Source organism: Bufo bufo, chromosome 4, assembly GCF_905171765.1.
Source record: "Bufo bufo chromosome 4, aBufBuf1.1, whole genome shotgun sequence".
NCBI classification, from domain to species: domain Eukaryota; kingdom Metazoa; phylum Chordata; class Amphibia; order Anura; family Bufonidae; genus Bufo; species Bufo bufo.
The window spans coordinates 323,323,342-323,345,458 of record NC_053392.1 but is presented as its reverse complement, the minus strand read 5'-3'; the positions used below and the strand labels follow the sequence as shown (position 1 = coordinate 323,345,458).

The 22,117-nt window shown below is 42.0% G+C and overlaps 1 protein-coding gene across 1 annotated transcript in view; it reads left to right on the top strand.

Annotated features, from left to right (window-relative positions):
- The window catches only part of ASCC3 (activating signal cointegrator 1 complex subunit 3), a 742,201-nt gene that overhangs the window by 602,049 nt on the left and 118,035 nt on the right, over nt 1-22,117 (top strand). The window contains exons 31-34 of the mRNA XM_040428803.1: nt 5,301-5,438; nt 5,523-5,643; nt 7,511-7,643; nt 12,090-12,215. Coding sequence (XP_040284737.1) covers nt 5,301-5,438; nt 5,523-5,643; nt 7,511-7,643; nt 12,090-12,215 — 518 coding nt within the window. The remainder of the gene's footprint in view (nt 1-5,300; nt 5,439-5,522; nt 5,644-7,510; nt 7,644-12,089; nt 12,216-22,117) is intronic.

Genomic DNA, 22,117 nt, shown 5'->3' with positions numbered 1-22,117 from the left:
AAAACATCAAAGGTACCATTAGAATCATAGACTGTTATGCTAGAGCGCTATGTAATCGGTCTATAAGGTCAAAATCTGGTGACAGACTCCGTTAAATAGGTATCGCCGCATCGTTACGACCTGCTCTATAAAAATATCACATTATCTACTCTGTCAGGTGGACATTGTAAAAAAACAAATAATAACAACTGTGCCAAAACAGCCATTTTTTGGTTACCTTGCCTCATAAAAAGAGTAATATATATATATATATATATATATATACACCGTATTTTTCCGCTTTATAAGACGCACCTGATGATAAGACGCACCTAGGTTTTTGAGGCGGAAAATAGGAAAATAATATTTTGAACCAAAAGGTGTGCTTTTGGTAGGTTTTGAACTAATGGTGGTCTGTTGATGCCGCATTGTTATGAGGGATCTGTGGATGACGCACTGTTATGGGGGATCTGTGGATGACGCACTGTTATGGAGGGATCTGTGGATGACGCACTGTTATGGGGGATCTGTTGATGAATCACTGTTATGGGGGATCTGTGGATGACGCACTGTTATGGGGGGGATCTGTGGATGACGCACTGTTATGGGGGATCTGTGGATGACACTGATGGGGGACCCGTGGATGACACTGATGGGGGATTTGTGGATGACACTGATGGGGGACCCGTGGATGACACTGATGGGGGATCTGTGGATGACACTTGTCATCCACAGATCCCCATAAGTGTCATCTACAGATCCCCCATCAGATGCATCAGTGCAGAGGGAGGAGGCGGAGACACTCATAGCGGGCCCTGGTTCAGTGATTCTACTCTAATACACCGGGCCCCGCAGCTGTTAAATACATTCAATCCGATCCATATCTTAATATATACCGCACTGTTCTGTACTTACTGTAGTACCGTATGTATAGAATTAGGACGGCGCAGACCGGCAGCTCCCTCGGTCATGCGCCGCCTGACCGCAGCTCCCTCCTCATGCGCCGCCTGCCCCGCCTGCCTGTTCATTCATAAAGTGAGATAGGCGGGCAGGCGGCGCATGAGGGGGGAGCTGGGGCAGGCGGCGCATGACCGATGGAGCTGCCGGTCTGCACAGTCCTAATGCTATACATACGGTACTACAGTAAGTACAGAACAGTGCTGTATACATTAAGATTTGGATCGGATTGAATGTACTTAACAGTTGCGGGACCCGGTGTATTAGAGTAGAGTCACTGCACCGGTCCCCACCATGAGTGTCCCCGCCTCCTCCCTCCACACTGATACTTCGCTGGCCGCGCTGTGCAGCATAGTATCCTGTTTATAAGACGCACGGCCATTTCCCCCCCACTTTTTTGGGGGGGGGAAAGTGCATCTTATAAAGCGAAAATTACGATATATACACACACACAATGCACAACTACCTCTAGAAAAAGATTTCTATACTGCAGGAATAACCCTAATTACAACACGCCCCCCGCACCGCTCACACCAGCGTGCCGACCAATCAGGGCACGGCACTCCTCATGCCGCCTGCACTGCCCACACCTGCGCGCTGGCAAGCAAGTCGGAGCACCACCATTTCTGTTCGTCAGTCCCAGACGCCATTTCTGTTCGTCAGTCACAGCACTATCAGCCATATAGAGAGGAGCCCCTGTCAGCAGTCTGACCCACCAGTTGCTACCAGCAGTCAGTGCCAGTTGTACAGCCACCAGTCACAGTGCCATCAGTGTCTGCCACTAGTCAGTGCCAGCAATCTCAACCATCAGTCAGTGCCATCAGCCACAGTCACAAATCAGTACCAGCAGTCTCAGCCACAGCCAGCACTCAGTGTCAGCAGTCACAGCCACCAGTCAGTGCCAGCAGTCTCAGCTGCAGCCAGCAGTCTCAGCCACCAGTCAGTGCCAGCAGTCTCAGCCACCAGCTGCAGTCTCATCCACAGCCAGCACTCAGTGCCAGCAGTCTCAGCAACAAGCCACAGCCAGCAATTTCAGCCGCAGCCACCAGTTTCAGCCACCAGTCAGTGCCAGCAGTCTCAGCCACCAGTCAGTGCCAGCATTCTCAGCTACAGCCAGCACTCAGTGCCAGCAGTCTCCGACACAGCAGTCAGTCAGTGCCAGCAGTCTCATCCACAGCCACCAGTCAGTGCCAGCAGTCTCAGCCACCAGCCGCAGTCAGCAGTCTCAGCCACAGCCAGCACTCAGTGCCTGCAGTCACAGCCAGCAGTCAGTGCCAGCAGTCTAAGCCACAGCTTCCAGTGTCAGCAGTCTCCGCCACAGCAGTCAGTCAGTGCTAGCAGTCTCAGCAGCAGTCTCATCCAGTGCCAGCAGTCTCAGCCGCAGTCAGCAGACTCAGCCACAGCCAGCAGTCTCAGCCACAGCCACCAGTCAGTGCCAGCAGTCTCAGCCACAGCTACCAGTGTCAGCAGGCAGTCTCAGCCACAGCTTCCAGTCTCGACCACCAGCCACAGCCACCAATCTCAGTCAGTGTGGTCAAGTTCCCTTGCCATTTAATATAGACTGTTCCTACTAATGTTTATGCACTACTGTTCTAGCGCCCGTTATTGTAACGGGCTTAATGTCTAGTCTATTAATAAAGATAGAAATGAGCTTGTGATGATAATAGAGGTAAAACAATATTTTCTATTTATGTATAACAGAATTGAAACAATGTAGAAGACATTTACAACAAAAGAATGGCATCAAACAAAAAAATCCTCATTGTAAAACAGATTCATCACGAGAACTGTAAGCCGCAAGATTTGTGCCAATAGGTAGAATAGTTTTGTTTGCTGAAGTGATTTATGTGAAAGTTAAAGGGAGGTCATTGAGAAGTGACCAGGGTTTCCAGCTGCTAGTCTGACAGTATATTAGAACATTCTCCTGCAAAGGGCTCTATCCTTTTTCCCAGCTAAATTACTTTGCTTCGCAGAACATGACTAACTGCACCACGGGGCATCAAACCCATGCTAGGCAGCATGCCAGGAAACAAAGAGAGATTCACTATTAATTTGTTATAGAAACAATATCTCTGAACAGAGGATTAGCTGAAAAATAGTGTTGCCATATTGCTATGAAATTGTGCAGGAAAAATTAGATGCATGCGCTTAGTCGCTAAGGTTGGAAATGATCCCAAATTATTTTACTTCCACCCTTTCTGTGACCTTTCCATCCAGTAAAATCCTCATTGTTGTGAGTTTTTTTTGTACTTTACAAATTCAGTAATGCTACTTTCACACTGGCGTTTTCGTTTCCGTTTGTGAGATCCGTTCAGGGCTCTCACAAGCGCTCCAAAACGGATCAGTTTTGCCCTAATGCATTCTGAAAGAAAAAGAATCCGCTCAGAATGCATCAGTTTGCCTCATTTCCATCTCCATTCCGCTCTGCAGGTGGACACTAAAACGCTTCCTGCAGTGTTTTGCTGTCCGCTTGACGAAATTGAGCCAAACTGATCCGTCCTGGCACACAATGTCCTTGGCTATGTTACAGATAATACAAAAGGATCTGTTCATGACGCTGCATGCGGTTATATTATTGTAACGGATCCGTTTTTGCAGATCCATGATGGATCCGCCCAAAACGCGAGTGTAAAAGTAGCCTAAATTGTAAAGAAAAACTATGTACAATCCAAAGATTTTTGTTTCGATTCTGAATGAATTGGCAGTTATATAGCGCATGATAGACTACGTATTATCAGAAGTGGATGGTAAATTGTGGTAACTATGCTTCATGTCATCACGTAGGAAATAACGTTGAGATCATGTGTTTTTAGCATGTCTACAAACCCACAAGTAAGCAAAAGATTGGTATTTGAAAGGCCATGGGATTTTTCTGTCATCACCCTTGTAAAAAGTTTGATCTTAATGGAATAATATATCGGTAGATGAGGACTGATGTTACTTTGCCTTTGTGGTAGTAATGAAAATCCGAAATCTTGTTTCAATAATGTGATAGAGATGATGCAGAGTAATATCAGCAATGTCATCATAGATGATATTTAATTATATAAATGATCAATTTATCTGCAAACAGTGTATATAACTGCTTAGTGTGTGAGTACACGATATATACCGTAATACTATATGTAAAGGAGCTTTGAATACTCCAGAATTCTCTCCTAACTCCAAGAAGTACAACCATTGCAGTTTGCAACCATAGGACTCATGCACACGACCGTGTCTGCAATTCGGTCATGCAGCTGTTGGAGCGGGAAGCCCTTTGAGAGTGATAGCTGGACTCCTTTGAGAAGGCAGAGATGTGTTTTACAGGCCCTGCCTTCTTCATAGCTGTATACACTGTGGCGAATAAGAGCTGTTTATTCAGTTCAGGAGACAGCACTGATGTTTTCTGATCTGGTCCTAACAGGTCCAGGGTAACTGGGTGAGAGCAATTCCAGATCAGCTCTGCCGTGCATGTCAAGAGGCTGTATTTCCCCTGTAACTGAAGCTAATGTGTTAGCCCCAGTTACAGGAAAGTTCAGCAATAAACAAAATACAATATAGCCTACACCGGAGTTACTAGCCAAACCTAAAGCAAACTTAAACTATGTATTTCCTTTATCAAAATTACCTTAATGGAAACCGGACATAAAGTTGTACTTTGCTATTAAAAAAATTTTTTGATAAAAAATCGGAAAAACAGGAACTGTTTTAAATTTTATTAAATTTTTTTCTTTTTTCCTGGGTATAGAAAACAAAAAATACTAATATAAAAGTGGCATAAAATTAAAACCCCATGTATCACTGAAAAAAACCCACAAATTTAAAGGGAATACAGTGTAATTTGCAGTATAGAGCAGGAGGAGCTGAGCAGATTAATGTATAGTTTTGTGGGAAAAGATTCAGTAACTTGTATTTCACTAAAATAAATTCCTGCTCATTGTGGGGTTTGAGGTCAAGGAGGCGGTCCTATCAGTGACTGACAGCTATCTCTGTATACACGGTCATAGAGGGACGACTGTCAATCGCTGATAGGGACCGTCTCCTTCACTTCAAACCCCACAATGAGCAGGAATATAAATGTATAAATTGCAAGTTGTTACTAAATCTTTTCCCATAAAACTGTATCAGTCTGCTCAGCTCCTCCTGCTCTATAACATGCTGCCTTCAGCTCAGACACCATGTTCAACGTGACAGGTTCCCCTTAAATAATTCAATGGGAAAAAAAGTTATGGCCGCATGTACTAAAAAAATAGAAAAGGTGTCTGGTCAGGAAGGGGGTAAGGGACTGGTCTTGAACTGCCTATGAATAGACCAGTGTATTGTATCAGTTAACGTCAGTTTCAGCACAGTCTAAACTGCTCACTTTTCTTGTGTTTGGGCAGATGGATGACATCATTGCCACCGTGAGGGATTCTAACTTGAAGCTCACACTTGCGTTTGGAATTGGAATGCATCATGCCGGCTTACATGAAAGGGATCGTAAGACAGTGGAGGAGCTGTTTGTTAACTGCAAAGTCCAGGTATGTTGTCTCTTGAGATTATCCCGTTATTGACTTGAAAGTCATCTTTTTATTTTACTTACTATGTATTTCCAAATCCTCCAGGTTCTTATTGCTACCAGTACATTGGCATGGGGTGTTAATTTCCCTGCTCACCTGGTTATTGTGAAGGGAACTGAATTCTATGATGGGAAAACAAGAAGATACGTGGATTATCCTATCACAGGTACTGTCAAGGGCATGACTGTATACAACATAACCTCCCACTGCTGCCCAATACTGTTTGTTGGCGGTGTGTAGGCATTTATACTAATCCTGTAATCATGCTACATACTGCTAGCGTCCCGGACACCTAAATGTTTGCTTTCTGGAATATACCCAGACCCTACACCACCTTAGAGAATGTTAAGTTGAAAATCTAGACAAATAAAAGTACTATAAAATAAAGGTATATATGAGAACATCACATGTGAAGCCTGTAGTCTTAGACCCCCATTGTAAACTGTATTTCAGTTTGACTGCCATTCGTTTAAAGAGAACCTGCCCTCCCTGAAAGCAGCCTAAAATAGGGGCAGACGAGCTGATTTCACCAGTGCGTTACTCCTGAGCGAAAAGGAAGTGGTTGACAAGAACCAATATTATAATCATCGCAGCCTGGGCATGGAGAAGAGTCATGGCTGCCTGCGAAGAGTCATGGAAATTCCGAGGGTGAACAGACATCTGGTTTTAGGCCGGACATTCCGGTTTTCTGACTCCTTGTCCTCTGGATGCAGGGATGTCCGTCTTTTCAGTAGCTCACGCTCAGACAGCAGCATTGCACTGTCTGAGTGTGAGCTGCAGGAACAAACTTACCCTCCCCCTGCAGCTCATCCAACGTTCTTCCAGTTGTTTCTTTTATCTTTTTCGACAGCGTGGCGTGGCCCAGTAGAGTCGGCCTCCCTAATTATCCCTGATCCCCTAGTGTCTCCACCCACCTGCTGATAATTAGTAGATTTTTCTTTAGTTATCTCCCTAAGAGAAAACTGGCAGACATCAGTGGGCAGGGACAGAACGGGAACATAAATTAGGCCTCCTGCACACAACCAGATTTGCAAAATACAGATGCAGGTCCATGTGCATCCCGCAATTTTTGCACAGGCATTTATAAAAAAAAAATAAATAAAAAAAAAAACATTCTTGTCCGCAAAACAGATGAAAATAAGAAAGGTTCTATAATTTGTGGCCTTTATGCACAGATTACATTAGTCTGCTGTTTTTTGCGGAACCATAGAAATTAATGGGACCATGTACAATCTGCAAAAAAAATGTGGATCGGACACGTACCAAAAATATAGTCATGTGCCAACCTGTGACTTCTCAGGCACCCATGACTTTTTTCCAGGCCTTGGCTGCGATTATTATAAATAATGCTGGTTCTGAGCATCTACTTCCTATTAGCTCATGAATGACAGACCACTGAAATTAGCATGTCTATCATTACTTTATGCTGCCCTCAGTTCCCTTATAAAGGGGTTATCCCACTATTAATGTAAAAATGTAAATCAGACACCATATAGTACATGACAATCTTTCTAACAAACCTAGAACCAGCCCGGTACCTCACATGGATCCAGAGATCTCTCCCTTCATTGCTCTTCTAGATTTATATCAAGCTGGTCAAGCGGAGTGTCTTTACTGCTGCAGCTCAGGAGGCGTGTCCATGCTCTCCCTATCACAGCTCAGGAGGCAGTTGAAAGATGAAAGTGAGCATGTGCGGCCTTCTCAGTTAGCCGGACAAAGAAATAAGTTTAAAAAAAAACAGCAGGTGGCGCTATACAGATACATTTTAGTGACTAACTCAGTCGCTATACAAAATTTTTAATTATATACAATTACAAAGTATTCAGATCCAGGTGCTGGTTTGAAAACTGTTGAATATTTTTTGTGGGACAACCCCCTTAACTACATATTGCTAACATTGCTTCAATTTACCACAGATTACAGCTAAGAGTAACATTGATTTAATTCACTTTCTGATGTATTTAGCTGTACAGTTCTTGTATTTCTGTAATCGAATTAAAAGACACATTTATTGTGTATTGGTTTGTTATTAGATGTACTGCAGATGATGGGCCGAGCTGGAAGACCTCAGTTTGATGACCAAGGCAAAGCTGTGATCCTAGTTCACGACCTAAAAAAAGATTTCTACAAGAAGTTCCTTTATGAACCGTTCCCTGTTGAATCTAGGTACAGAAAGTCATATACAACAATCATATTTTTTTTTTTAAAAGTTAATTTCATTTGTATGATTTTTTTTCATGAGATTAATATAGCACATACTGGAGATTTATAAGGTGTGCCATTCTATAGATTTATCACAATACATAAGATTACCCGTGTGAAACTGGGTAATTCTACTGAAAATCCTGAAAATCACATTGCATGATTTCTAAATAATTAATTTGCATTTTATTGCATAAAATAAGTATTTGATCACCTACCAACCAGCAAGAATTCTGGTTCTCAAAGACCTGTTAGTTTTTCTTTAAGAAGCCCTCCTACTTTGCAATCATTACCTGTATTAATTGCACCTCTTTGAACTCATTACCTGTATAAAAGACACCTGTCCACACACTTAATCACACTCCAAGCTCTCCACCATGGCCAAGACCAAAGAGCTGTCCAAGGACACCAGGGACAAAATTGTAGACCTGCACAAGGCTGGAATAGGCTACTGGACAATAGGCTACTGGACAACTGTTGCCACAATTATTAGAAAATGGGAGAAACACAAGATGACTGTCAATCTTCCTCGGTCTGGGGCTCCATACTGTCCCAACTCTGAAGCATAGGGGTGGAAACATCATACTTTGGGGGTGCTTTTCTGAAAAGGGGACAGGACAACTTCACCGTATTGAAGGGATTGATTGGCCAACAACCTCCTTCCCTCAGTATGATCATTGAATATGGGTTGTGGCTGGGTCTTGCAGCATGACAATGACCCGAACACACAGCCAGGGCAACTAAGGAGTCGCTCTGTAAGAAGCATTTCAAGTTCTTGGAGTGGCCTAGCCAGTCTCCAGACCTGAACCCAATCGTAAATCTTTGGAGGGGAGCTAAAACTCAATGTTGCCCAGCTACAGCCCCGAAATCTGAAAGATCTGGAGAAGATCTGTATGGGGGAGAGGGCCAAAATCCATGCTGTAGTGCAGGCATGCTCAACTTGCGACCCTCCAGCTGTTGTAAAACTACAACTCCCACAATGCCCTGCTGTAGGCTGATAGCTGTAGGCTGTTCGGGCATGCTGGGAGTTGTAGTTTTGCAACAGCTGGAGGGCCGCAGGTTGAGCATGACTGCTGTAGTGTGTTCAAACTACAGGAAACGTCTTACCTCTGTAATTGCAAACAAATGTTTCTGTACCAAATATTAACTTCTGTTTTCCTATTGTATCAAATACTTATTTCATGCAATAAAATGCAAATTAATTATTTTAAAATCATACAATGTGATTTTCTGGATTCTATCTCTCACAGTTGAAGTGTACGTACGATAAAAATTACAGACTTCTCCATTCTTTGTAGGTGGGAAAACTTGCAAAATCGCCAGTGTATCAAATACTTATTTTGCCCACTCTATATATGATTGCCCAAAATGTATGCCCTGCCCCCTTAACTGTGACCTGCACAGCACCCCGCACCCTTAACTGTGACCTGCACAGCACCCCGCACCTATAACTGTGACCTCCACAGTACTCCTTAGGGTCCATTCACACATCCGCAAATGGGTCCGCTTCCGTTCCGCAATATTGGGAACGGGTGCAGACCCATTCATTCTCTATGGGGCCATAAGAGATGCGTAGAACTTTCGGGCCGCAGCTCCGCAAAAAAAATAGAACATTTCCTATTCTTGTCCGCAATTGCGGACAAGAATGGGCAGTTCTATGGGGGGTGCCGGCCGGGTGTATTGCTGATCCGCAATACACTACGAATGTGTGAATGGACCCTTATCAGTGACCTCTACAGTGCCCCACCACCTTATTAGTGACCTAAATAGCGCTTTGACTCCTTAACATTGACATCCATTCAGGAAAGAAAATTTAAGTTGCTAAGAAAACCTAGTGTAAAATTGTGTGTGTGTCAGTGAGGCAAAGACTGAAGAATGTGTGAGCTTCTATTAGCCAATAAGAGTCATTTGACCTGAAGGAGCCGTAAGCTTTTATTGGCTAATATGGGTCATGAGATGGTGCCATATTTGCATTTTTTTGTGAAAAAGAGCTGAGACCTGTCTAAAACTTTTTAAGCACTTGATTTACCTATACATCCCAAATTTGGTGCAGATTGGTTTAATCATTTGGCTGTGCTTAAAGAACAGACAGACAACAGAAATTCATATACAGTGGGGCAAAAAAGTATTTAGTCAGCCACCAATTGTGCAAGTTCTCCCACTTAAAAAGGTGAGAGAGGCCTGTAATTTTCATCATATGTATACCTCAACTATGAGAGACATAATGAGAAAAAAAAAGAAATCCAGAAAATGACATTGTTTGATTTTTTTAAAGAATGGATTTGCTAATTATGGTTGAAAATATAGACTTTTGGTCAATAACAAAAGTTCATCTCAATACTTTGTTATATACCCCTTGTTGGCAATGACAGAGGTCAAACGTTTTCTGTAAGTATTCACAAGGTTTTCACACACTGTTGCTGGTATTTTGGCCCATTCCTCCATGCAGATCTCCTCTAGAGCAGTGATGTTTTGGGGCTATCGCTGGGTAATACAGACTTTTAACTCCCTCCAAAGGTTTTCTATGGGGTTGAGATCTGGAGACTGGCTAGGCCGCTCCAGGACCTTGAAATGCTTTTTACGAAGCCACTCCTTCGTTGCCCGGGTGGTGTGTTTGGGATCATTGACATGCTGAAAGACCCAGCCACGTTTCATCTTCAATGCCCTTGCTGATTGAAGGAGGTTTTCACTCAAAATCTCACGATGCATGGCCCCATTCTTCTTTCCTTTACACGGAACAGTCGTCCGTGTCCCTTTGCAGAAAAACAGCCCCAAAGCATGATGTTTCCACCCCCATTCTTCACAGTAGGTATGGTGTTCTTTGGATGCAACTCAGCATTCTTTCTCCTCCAAACACGACGAGTTGTGTTTTTACCAAAAAGTTCTACTTTGGTTTCATCTGACCATATGACATTCTCCCAATCCTCTTCTGGATCATCCAAATGCTCTCTAGCAAACTTCCGACGGGCCCGGACATGTACTGGCTTAAGCAGGGGGACACGTCTGGCACTGCAGGATTTCAGTCCCTGGCGGTGTAGTGTGTTACTGATGGTAGCCTTTGTGCCTTTGGTCCCAGCTCTCTGCAGGTCATTCACTAAGTCCCCCTGTGTGGTTCTGGGATTTTTGCTCACCGTTCTTGTGATCATTTTGACCCCACGGGGTGAGATCTTGTGTGGAGCCCCAGATCGAGGGAGACTATCAGTGGTCTTGTATGTCTTCCATTTTCTAATAATTGCTCCCACAGTTGATTTCTTCACACCAAGCTGCTTACCTATTGCAGATTCAGTCTTCCCAGCCTGGTGCAGATCTACAATTTTTTTTCTGGTGTCCTACGACAGCTCTTTGGTCTTGGCCATAGTGGAGTTTGGAGTGTTACTGTGGTTGTGGACAGGTGTCTTTTATACTGATAACAAGTTAAAACGGGTGCCATTAATACAGGTAACGAGTGGAGGACAGAGGAGCCTCTTAAAGAAGAAGTTACAGGTCTGTGAGAGCCAGAAATCTTGCTTGTTTGTAGGTGACCAAATACTTATTTTACCAAGGAATTTACCAATTAATTTATTAGAAATCCTACAATTCGATTTCCTGTATTCTTCCCCCCCATTCTGTCTCTCATAGTTGAAGTGTACCTATGATGAAAATTACAGGCCTCTCTCTTCTTTTTAAGTGGGAGAACTTGCACAATTGGTGGCTGACTAAATACTTTTTTGCCCCACTGTATATATATATATATATATATATATATATATATATATATATATATATATTTATATGCCACTGTGATAAATCTGGCACATTTTAAGGCTGTCTAGTTTAAGTTTACACTGTCTTGCTTTAGAAACTATTAGTAATTCTGCACCACTGTGCCTGCTCTCTGCGCATGCATGATTGAGTCCTGGATTTTGAGAATTGAGCCCTGTGTGTTTCAATGGAGGAAGCATGATGGTCACGTGCCCTTCCATCTGCTGCCATCTTATGGATGGGGGACAGGCCGAGCTAAGGGTCATGCCCTCAGTAATAAGGAAAACTGCAAAAGTTGATAAAACCATGTATTAGTCATAGTGTTCACATCATATGCTCTGTTCACACCTCCCTCTTGGACCGCGTCAGTGTAGCCATAGACCAGGTGACAGGTATGATCAGGAGTTAAAGTGCTATTTCCAGTAGTAACGATGGAAAATGTAATGTGTAAAATGTGGTTGTAGATGAATGTTCTTTTTTTTTATTTTTTATTTTTTCTAGGCAGTGCAATCTAGAGCATGATCTTGGATCCACATAGACTGTAATCAGGTTCCTAAACTGGTCTGGGGAGTAGATGCATGTATACAGATTATCATTAATCAAGATTGGTTTGTGTTATAGCAGATATCTGCCTATCATTTATGATGATTTATATGTCTCTGTTTTTAGTTTGCTGGAGGTCCTGTCTGACCATTTAAATGCAGAGATTGCAGCTGGAACCATTGCATCAAAACAGGATGCAATGGATTATATCACATGGACCTATTTCTTCCGCCGGCTTTTGATGAATCCAAGGTGAGATGTTTTTTAGTTAGTTACACTTATTGAATGGTGGGATCGGGGATTCATTTTAACAGTTTGTGCCAGTAGATTTTGCCTTGGTAGGAAAAATTAATTGCCAATTTTTTCCTGTTTTTTCCTGCCAATTTCCTAATTTTTTTAGTCTTTATTTTTGATTGTTTGACAGTTCAAATGTGGTAGGTGACCTAGACTTTGAAATAAGTTAAATTTTTGCAGACTTTGATTATGCCCCGAGTCTCAGTGATGTAAAAGATATATATGCCAAATTTTAAGAAGATTGGATATATTTAGAGGTTGCAGACTTTGATCAGTTTTGTAAAAGTAGGCAAAAAATAAGATTTTCCATCGTTAATTACTTTTATTGGAAAAAACTAGAAATCACAAACTTAAATTAATATTAAAACTAGACACGAAGATTAATAGGTAGTATGATAGGCAAAACGTGTTATATTAATCAACTTTGCAATCCCTTCTTTTGTTAGCTTGGTGACGACTTTTCTGTGATGCTCGACTACCCTCAACAAGAATTTTTTGTTGTTGTTTGTCCCTGACCGATTTGTTAAACTTTTTTATTAGAGCGATTCCTCTTTCTTCGATATCATTGACCACCTTAAGAGCGTTCACATGGCTTCTTAGAGAATCACTGCAGTATTCTGTCACGTCGTGGATCCCAAACAATTCAAAGAACGTCTTTGTTTTATTAGTAACAAAATGGCTCAGGTCTTTTCCTTCAAAAACTAAGTTTTTACCCTCTAATCGTTTCATTTCCTTTTTCTTTGCAGGTTTGGTTTCTAAATTTTTTGTCATATTTTCCTTAACAGCCTGAGTAATACGTTTGTCCAAAAAAGCCAATCCTATGTTTGTTTCTGACAGATACCAAAGGTGTCTCTTAGCAACTGTGAGAGCACTTTTTTTTTACGTCTGCATTGGAGCCCATCGACTTAGAATTGCCTCGTGCAAAAAGCGAACATATATGAGGCTGACCAAATGTGCAGCCCGTTTCATTCCTTTCAATTCTCGTTGCGGAATATTCAACTGTTTAGTGAAGAGGACAATTTTAAGTGCATATATTGCCTTTGCCATCCACCTTGCTTGATACAGAGCCCCTGGGATCCTGAAACTGAAGTCGTTTTTAGAGCAACCTCCTAGGTACAGGAGTGAGAGTAGTAATAAAAGTAATCAATGTGTGCAACCTCTAAATATCATCCAATCTTCTTAAAATATATTGGCATATATATCTTTTACATCACTGAGACTCGGGGTGTAAGCAAAGTCATATGAAAATCACATCTTTGGGGGGGAAAAAACACCCTATTGCAGCTGCAGCAAGCATCTTTGGATAGGTAACATCTTTTTATGGAAACCCCGGTTTCTCTTTTTTTATTTCAGGAGTTATTTTATAAGTACCTCATCTTTAATGATAAATGATTAGGTCCCATGCACATGGCTGTATTTACAGAGCTATAGTACAGCACCTCTAGACATCACACAACACTACTGCAAGCCTCAAATTTTATACAAAACTATTTCTATCATACTCTGATGCATTTAGATATTTTTCTTATCCTTCCTTGTGAGACTAACTAACAAACTGTTAAAAAAATTAAATGCTGACAAAACTGATCATACTGCAGTCATTGGTTTTAACACCTAATAAACAGACCAAAATGAAAGCAAACCGATGACAATAATAAGGCAAACAACACATAATAAACAACATGGAAATAAATAGGCTAAAGAGTTTTTCCTGAGGTGGAAATTACTGGTTACCAGCTCAGAGTAGGTTTAAAAAAAAAATAATGAAAGAAGCTATACTTAGCTCACCAATCCCCCAATGCCTATCAGGTCTCTACTACCTGGTCCTGTCTCGACACACAGGAAACACCACTTACCTAGTCATTGGCTGAGGTGCGTCACCGCTAGACATCCTCTTTAACAGATATTCTTTGCAACAAAAAATAAATAAATAAATAATGTAATATAAAATCCATAAAACTGCATGTTCTAAAATAAATCCTAATTCTGTAATGTACTGTTACCATAGTCACATCGTCCTTTAAAGTTCTACCATTACCACACTTGATTAGTCGGCTAAGCAATGTTCCAGCATATCATTCTGCTTGTATGTTTGCTTTGTTAGGGTACAGTTATTGTTTCGCTCGAGCAATGATTGTCAACAGTGTTGCAATAGGACAGGTGACATAATGTGCACAACAGTCGCAAAAAATCCGGACATGCTGGATTTTGTATCGTATGTTGCATGCCTTTACTCCATAGGCTTTAATATTAGTCACACGCGAATCACAGCTCTAAGATAGTCTCTGTGACTTGCTGCGAGACATATAGCCGTGCCCTTAAAGCGGCTCACATTAGGATTTTGCTTGCTATAAAACGGACATGTAGTTGATTTTATTTTACCGTGACAGGCGTCTAAGGGTTACAAGTGTAGCATTCGCTATGCTTTCCCTCTAATAAGGGGATTTAAGTGACATTGTTGGGAATCTCTAAGTGACATATCCCTGTTTGCTCTCCCGGCTTTGTTGATTATTTTCCAAATCTGTTGAACCACGGCACACTATTGTCTGTGAAATGGATTCTGAAGGGAGTAATTGAGCATCTGATTTGGAGGGTGTGGCTGCTGGCAGGTGGCGGCATCTATAGGAATGCCAGAGCAGCACTTGCTGAATAGGCGACTAATGAGGCGCACAGGAGGAAAGCTCCATAACAGTGATTCCATTAAGTCACTACATGATTGGCTTCTTAGGAATAGTTCACTTACTTGTCATGTCGTCTTTGTAGAGCTGACAACTTTCTGCTGTGCGAGTTAATGTAAGCAGCATAGTGGGGTGTATGGTCATTAGCGAACAATAGTAGTTGAACACGTAATAGTTGAAGTTAGGCTTCATGTTTAGCAGTAAGGTTTGTCAACATATGAAAATGATTTACAATATTTTCCCCTCCATATTACTAATAACGCCTACATATTTGGAGCTATATACGCATACGGTAATTCTCAATGGGGCTCAGAATTTCCTCATCTCTTATGGGAGGTGGAGGGCCTAAAAAATCTGCAGTACTGGAAGGAATCCCATACAAACTCATGGAAACATGCACATATTGCATATAAGTGTACCGTTCAATGGTGTATTACACTCTAAGACTTTTAGGGTATTTCAAGAGGTCATGTCATTATTGCCTACTAGACACAGATCATCTCTGGACCCCACACCTATGTGGAGGATGGGAATCCCTGGACCCGCCTGGTAAGGCAGCCACCGGCCGCTCTATCCAGGCAGAGACTAAATGGAGAGGTCAGCAAGTTTGTGCACAGCTATGGGAGTCATGAAAACAGCTAAGCATTCTTGCATGTGCGGCCACCACTCCATTAATCTCCGCCTGGATGCTGCAGTCATTGGTCGCCTTACCAGGTGAGACAAGGCTCAGGGGACCCCTGTTCTGGATATAAATGTGGGAACCACATCAATCAGACATATACGTCTTTAGACCCACTGACCAAGTACAAAAGTTGCAGTCAGCAATTATGTTGGTTTCTGCAACATTGCGCAAGCAATACCAATATGCCCTCTTAAAGGGGTTATCTGGTAATTATTCCTGAGGATAGGGCATCAATATCAGATCGGCGGGAGTTCCAGGCGTCGGCTTTTAAGAGGCCGGCGGCCTCTTCCTATGCCTTGGGACGTCACTGTACATCAGTCATATGGCCTAGTTGCAGCTCAGCCCCATGGGAGTGAAGGGGGCTGAGCTGCAATACCAAGCACAGCCACTGTGCAATGTACGACACTGTGCTTGGAGAGTTGCCCTGAAACTCAGGGCAGACTTATTCACTCCCTTTGCAGAGCCGAGGAGGGGCAGAGATAGTTCTTACTGCAGGTAAACAAAGGGCCAGAAGAGAACCAGGGAGATGAGGAAATAGATATTTTTATTTTTTTCCTAAAACTTGCTTAGTTATATATTGCTGCCCTTCAGATTTACAGTGCTATATTATTTTTTTCATAACTCGGACATCCCCTTTAATCATGGCAAAGAAAATACTGCAGATTGCAGGTAACTATGTATCCCCATGCCACCAATCCAAAGGTTGGGGCGGGGCATACACACCTGCAACATGACATGCAAATAAACCACACAGTGTTACAAAAGAACGTACTGTAATAATGTAAAATCAGGTTGTGTCTTGTTTAACCCCACTGGTGTACGAATATTCATCTGAAAAATCCAATAAGACTCCCTGTCGAGAAGCTTGCGTTTGCGATCACCCTCCGTACAGGGAGAGAGACTCGCTCCACCCCCTGAACCCGGAGGTTAGTGGTTTTACCCCCATGTACTAATGCGAAATGAAGACTGGCCGCAGGAAGATTTCTCGTCTGATAATGAGGTATATCAGATAAGTGCTTCAAACTTTTAACTGATTAGTAGCACAAGCTATATATTGTAGGTTATAGACATAATTGGTATTACAATTAATATATTGTTTAATATGAAAGACCTGACCATTAGCCATGGACTGTATCTGCCCTGGACCTGCATGTACTGACAGCATATACAAATGCGATGTCCGCACTTAAAACTATCTGGATGCTGCAACCACATAGGTGGCTTTTCCTTTTTCTCAGTGAATAAACTGGGACTAAGCTTCTGTCCTAATGTTGGAGCCCAACGTGCTACACATTTGACCCCCACAAGAGGTAACTTGTGACCAATACGGATCAAGTTGTAATAAAGCAAGATTTTTCTTGATTATTTCGCAAATCTGGGGGTACTCACAGCTATATCTAGTGGTAAACACTGAAATATGCATGTAAGTGTTGCTAGACCCCATGTTGCTATTTTTTGGAGTAATGAGATTTATTCTTGACCTGAGCTGTGCTAGACGACTGTCTCGTTCTAAAGTTCTTATAGAGTATTTGCGTTGAGACAACCTGCTAGTGATGTTTTTAGCTTCATTTAAATATGAACTATCATCCGAGCAGTTACGCCTAGCTCGTACGAATTCTCCCAGAGGAATATTTTGTTTAACATGAGGGAGATGACATAACGATGCTAATAGAATGGTATTGCCTGCAGTATCTTTTCGGTGAGTAGTAGTGGAAACTTATTTAGTTGCTGGATCCCTTCCCTTAAAGGGAATCTGTCACCTGCTTTTAGCATCTTAAGCTTTCACCATTGCCATGTTCAATAAAGTACCTTATTTCCTGCAGTGGTCTTCTTACTTTATTTCATTTTGTCATTTTGATAAAAAAAGCTCTTTTTCTGATATGCTAATGAAGCTCCAAGGTGCCCAGAGGGGATTTTTTTTTCCTCTCTGGAGCCCAGTGACGCCCCCCTGCAGTGCCCAGCCTGCCTTAATTTGAAGCCCAAGAACGCCTCCTGATCCTGAAATAACCTCCCACAGCCCGGCAAACGGTTCCGCCCCCTAATCTTCTACCTTTAAGAAATGGCCCGTTTTTCCTGTCGGCCGCCAGAAATCTCGCGCAGGCGTTACTCATCAAGCTCCTGAGGGCAACAGCCTCAAAAGTCTTACTGGGCATGCGCCGATCCCAGTGACGTAATCTGAGCACTGTTGCCCCAGGAGCTTGATGATCGCGCAGGCGGTAGTTCGCCTGCGCGAGATTTCTGGTGGCCGACAGGAAGAAGAACGGGGCATTTCTTGAAGGTAGAAGATTAGGGGGCGGAACCGTTTGCCTCGGCTGTGGGAGGTTATTTCAAGATCAGGAGGCGTTCTTGGGCTTCAAATTAAGGCAGGCTGGGCACTGCAGGGGGGCGTCACTGGGCTCCAGAGAGGGAAAAAAACTCCCCTCTGGGCACCTTGGAGCTTCATTAGCATATCAGAAAAAGAGCTTTTTTATCAAAATTACAAAACGAAATAAAATAAGAAGACCACTGCAGGAAATAAGGTACTTTATTGAACATGGCAATGTTGAAAGCTTAAAATGCTAAAAGCAGGTGACAGATTCTCTTTAAGGCAAAGATCCAAAAAGACAATGGTCGACACATCATGGTGTAAAGTGAATTGAAGGTGACATATGTTACTCTTGAGGAATATATCAAAACATGGTATGGTCGTCGGGTCACCACACCATATAAAGATCAAATCATCTACAGTGCCTTGCAAAAGTATTCACCCACCTTGACTTTTTCCGTATTTTGTTACATTATAGCCTTAAGTTCCGTGTTTTGTTAATCTGAGTTTTATGTGATGGATCAGAACACAATAGTCTAAGTTGGTGAAGTGAAATGAGAAAAATATATAAATAAAACTATTGTTTAGAAATAGAAAATGTGCGTATGTATTCACCCCCTTTGTTAGGAAGCTCATAAAAAGCTCTGGTGCAACCAATTACCTTCAGAAGTCACATAATTAGTGAAATGATGTCCACCTATGCGCAATCTAAGTGTCACATGATCTGTCATTACGTGTACACACCTTTTTTGAAAGGCCCCAGAGGCTGCAACACCTAAGCAAGAGGCATCGCTTACCAAAAAATGCCATGAAGACCAAGGAACTCTCCAAACAATTAAGGGACAATGTTGTTAAGAAGTGCAAGTCAGGATTAGGTTATAAAAAAAATATCCAAATCTTTGATGATCCCCAGGAGCACCATCAAATCTATTATAACCAAATAGAAAGAACATGGCACAACAGCAAACCTGCCAAGAGACGACCGCCCACCAAAACTCACGGACTGGGCAAGGAGGGCATTAATCAGAGAGGCAGCACAGAGACCTAAGGTAACCCTGGAGGAGCTGCAGAGTTCTACAGCAGAGACTGGAGTGTACATAGGACGACAATATGCCGGCCACTCCATGGCCAGAAGAAAGCCATTACTTTCAGCTAAAAACAAAAAGGCACTTTGTGAGTTTGCGAAAAGGCATGTGGTAGACTCCCAAAATGTATGGAGGAAGGTGCTCTGGTCTGATGAGACTAAAATTGAACTTTTCGGCCATAAAAGAAAACACTATGTCTGGTGCAAACCCAACACATCACATCACCCAAAGAACACCATCCCCACAGTGAAACATGTTGGTGGCAGCATCATGCTGTGGGGACTGGGAAACTGGTCAGGGTTGAGGGAAATATGGATGGTGCTAAATACAGGGATATTCTTGAGCAAAACCTGTACCACTCTGTGCGTGATTTGAGGCTAGGACAGAGGTTCACCTTTCAGCAGGACAATAACCCCAAACACACTGCTAAAGCAACACTTGAGTGGTTTAAGGGGAAGCATGTAAATGTGTTGGAATGGCCTAGTCAAAGCCCAGCCCTCAATCCAATAGAAAATCTGTGGTCAGACTTAAAGATTGCTGTTCACAAGTGCAAACCATCCAACTTGAAGGAGCTGGAACAGTTTTGCTAGAAGTACTGGGCAAAAATCCCACTGTTAAGATGTGGCAAGCTCATAGAGACTTATCCAAAGCGACTTGGAGCTGTGATTGCCGCAAAAGGTAGCTCTACAAAGTATTGACTTAAGGGGGGTGAATAGTTATGCACATTGACTTTTTCTGTTATTTTGTCCTATTTGTTGTTTGCTTCACAATAAAAAAAAACATCTTCAAAGTTGTGGGCATGTTCTGTAAATTAAATTATGCAAATCCTCAAACAATCCATGTAAATTCCAGGTTGTGAGGCACCAAAACATGAAAAAAGTCAAGGGGGGTGAATACTTTTGCAAGGCACTGTATATAGTGACCATACCATCTTATTGATTGTCTATAATCATTCCTGTCTGAAAAAAGGTACAGATGGTACACCAGGCCATAAATATATTCGCCAAGGAGGGCGAGAGTTTTGCGCCCATTGAAACTCCTGTTAACTGAAGAAAAAAATGATTATCAAACAAAAAAAAATTATGTTCTAAAAGAAATAAAATAGTGTGACAAATGAACGCTTGAAAATCCAATGAAAAATCTGAATATCTTGACAGGAACCATTTAAGGGCAATAATGGCTAGATCATGTGGGATAACTGTATAAAGCGATGTAACATCTGCTGTTATCCACAATGAGTCTGCTGTCCAAGGAAAGTTATTTAGCGAAAAAAGGACAGCCTTTGTGTCCTGTAAGTAACCATGGATATATTTGGCCAGAGACTGTAGGACTGTCCACCCACTCAGATAATCTCTCTGAATACGACCTTATACCTACCACAATTTGATACAGAAGAATGTCTTATCAGAACAAAAATGTGTGTAGCTGTGAGACAGGGAGCTGAACAGCAGGTTCCAAATGAAACAATTGAAGACAGAGAGAAGGAGGCTGCGCTCACCTGAGTCCAAACTAAGAGCACGGGCAATGCCAGGAACAGAGCACTGATCCAAAAGAAGAAAGTTTAAAAAATAAACGCTTACAAAAATATAAAATCCTGCTTTTATTGTTCTAAGACGTAAAATCCAAATAGTAAAAAAAAATCGATACGTTTTTGACCAGAGGCAGCTAGACTACATTTTTGTTTATCACCCTACTTTTTCTATTTTTCATTCCTTGCCTAAAATGCATAAAAAGGGGTTTTCCACCAGCAATGAGGCCCATTGTGAAGGGCATAGGGTCGTATTCAGAGAGATTATCTGAGTATGGTATGGTCGCTATATAGATGATTTGATGTTTATATGGTCTGGTGACCCGACGACCATACCATATTTTGATATATTCCTCAACAGTAACATATGTCATCTTCAATTCACTTTGCACCATGATGTGTCGACCATTCTCTTTTTGGATTTTTGTCTTAAGAGGGGGGATCCAGCAACTAAAAGAAATTTCCACTACTATTCACTGAAAAGATACTGCAGGCAATACCATTCTATTAGCATCGTCATGTCATCTCCCTTATGTTAAACAAAATATTCTTCTGGGAGAATTCGTACGAGCTAGGCGTAACTGCTCGGATGATAGCTCATATTTAAATGAAGCTAAAAACATCACTAGCAGGTTGTCTCAACGCAAATACTCTATAAGAACTTTAGAACGAGACAGTCGTCTAGCACAGCTCAGGTCAAGAATAAATCTCTTCAGGGGGTGGAGCGAGTCTCTCTCCCTGTACGGAGGGTGATCGCAAACGCAAGCTTCTCAACAGGGAGTCTTATTGGATTTTTCAGATGAATATTCGTACACCAGTGGGGTTAAACAAGACACAACCTGATTTTACATTATTACAGTACGTTCTTATCATTGTTAATTTTTTTCTCTTTTGTAACACTGTGTGGTTTATTTGCATGTCATGTTGGGTTGCGGGTGTGTATGCCCCGCCCCAACCTTTGGATTGGTGGCATGGGGATACATAGTTACCTGCAATCTGCAGTATTTTCCTTGCCATGATTAGAGTCACTATCTGACCCGAAATGCATAGACTTTTTTTAGCGATTTGGATTTTACATCTTGGAATAGTAAAAGCTGGATTTTATATTTCTGTAAGCTGGGCTTTTTGAACGGTTTCTATTTGATCAGTGCTCTGTTCCTGTCACCGCCCATGCTCTTAGTTTGGACTAGTTTGTCTTTAATTGTTATAACTGAATTAAACAGAATTTGTGACAGAATGGACACCTCTGTCAACGGGCTATCCTACAGGAGAAATTACCAAGATTGGCGATAACTCAGATACAAGTCATATAATGCCTTAGATATCAAGGTCAATATCAACCGCAGCATCTGGGCTGTTAAACAGAGGAAGGGGACCTAGTGAAATCTCAAAGTTATTATTGATTTTTATGGCCGCCTGGGGCATTGTGAAGGCTCCCAGGACTGCCATAGCAATCTTGACAGGCAGCCAGTAAAAATTTCACTCAAATAGTATACTGTTGCGATGGCAGAAACAATCAGAATATCACATCTCAAAGTCCCCTAAGGGGACTAAAAAGTACAGTTTAAAGTTTTAAAAATAT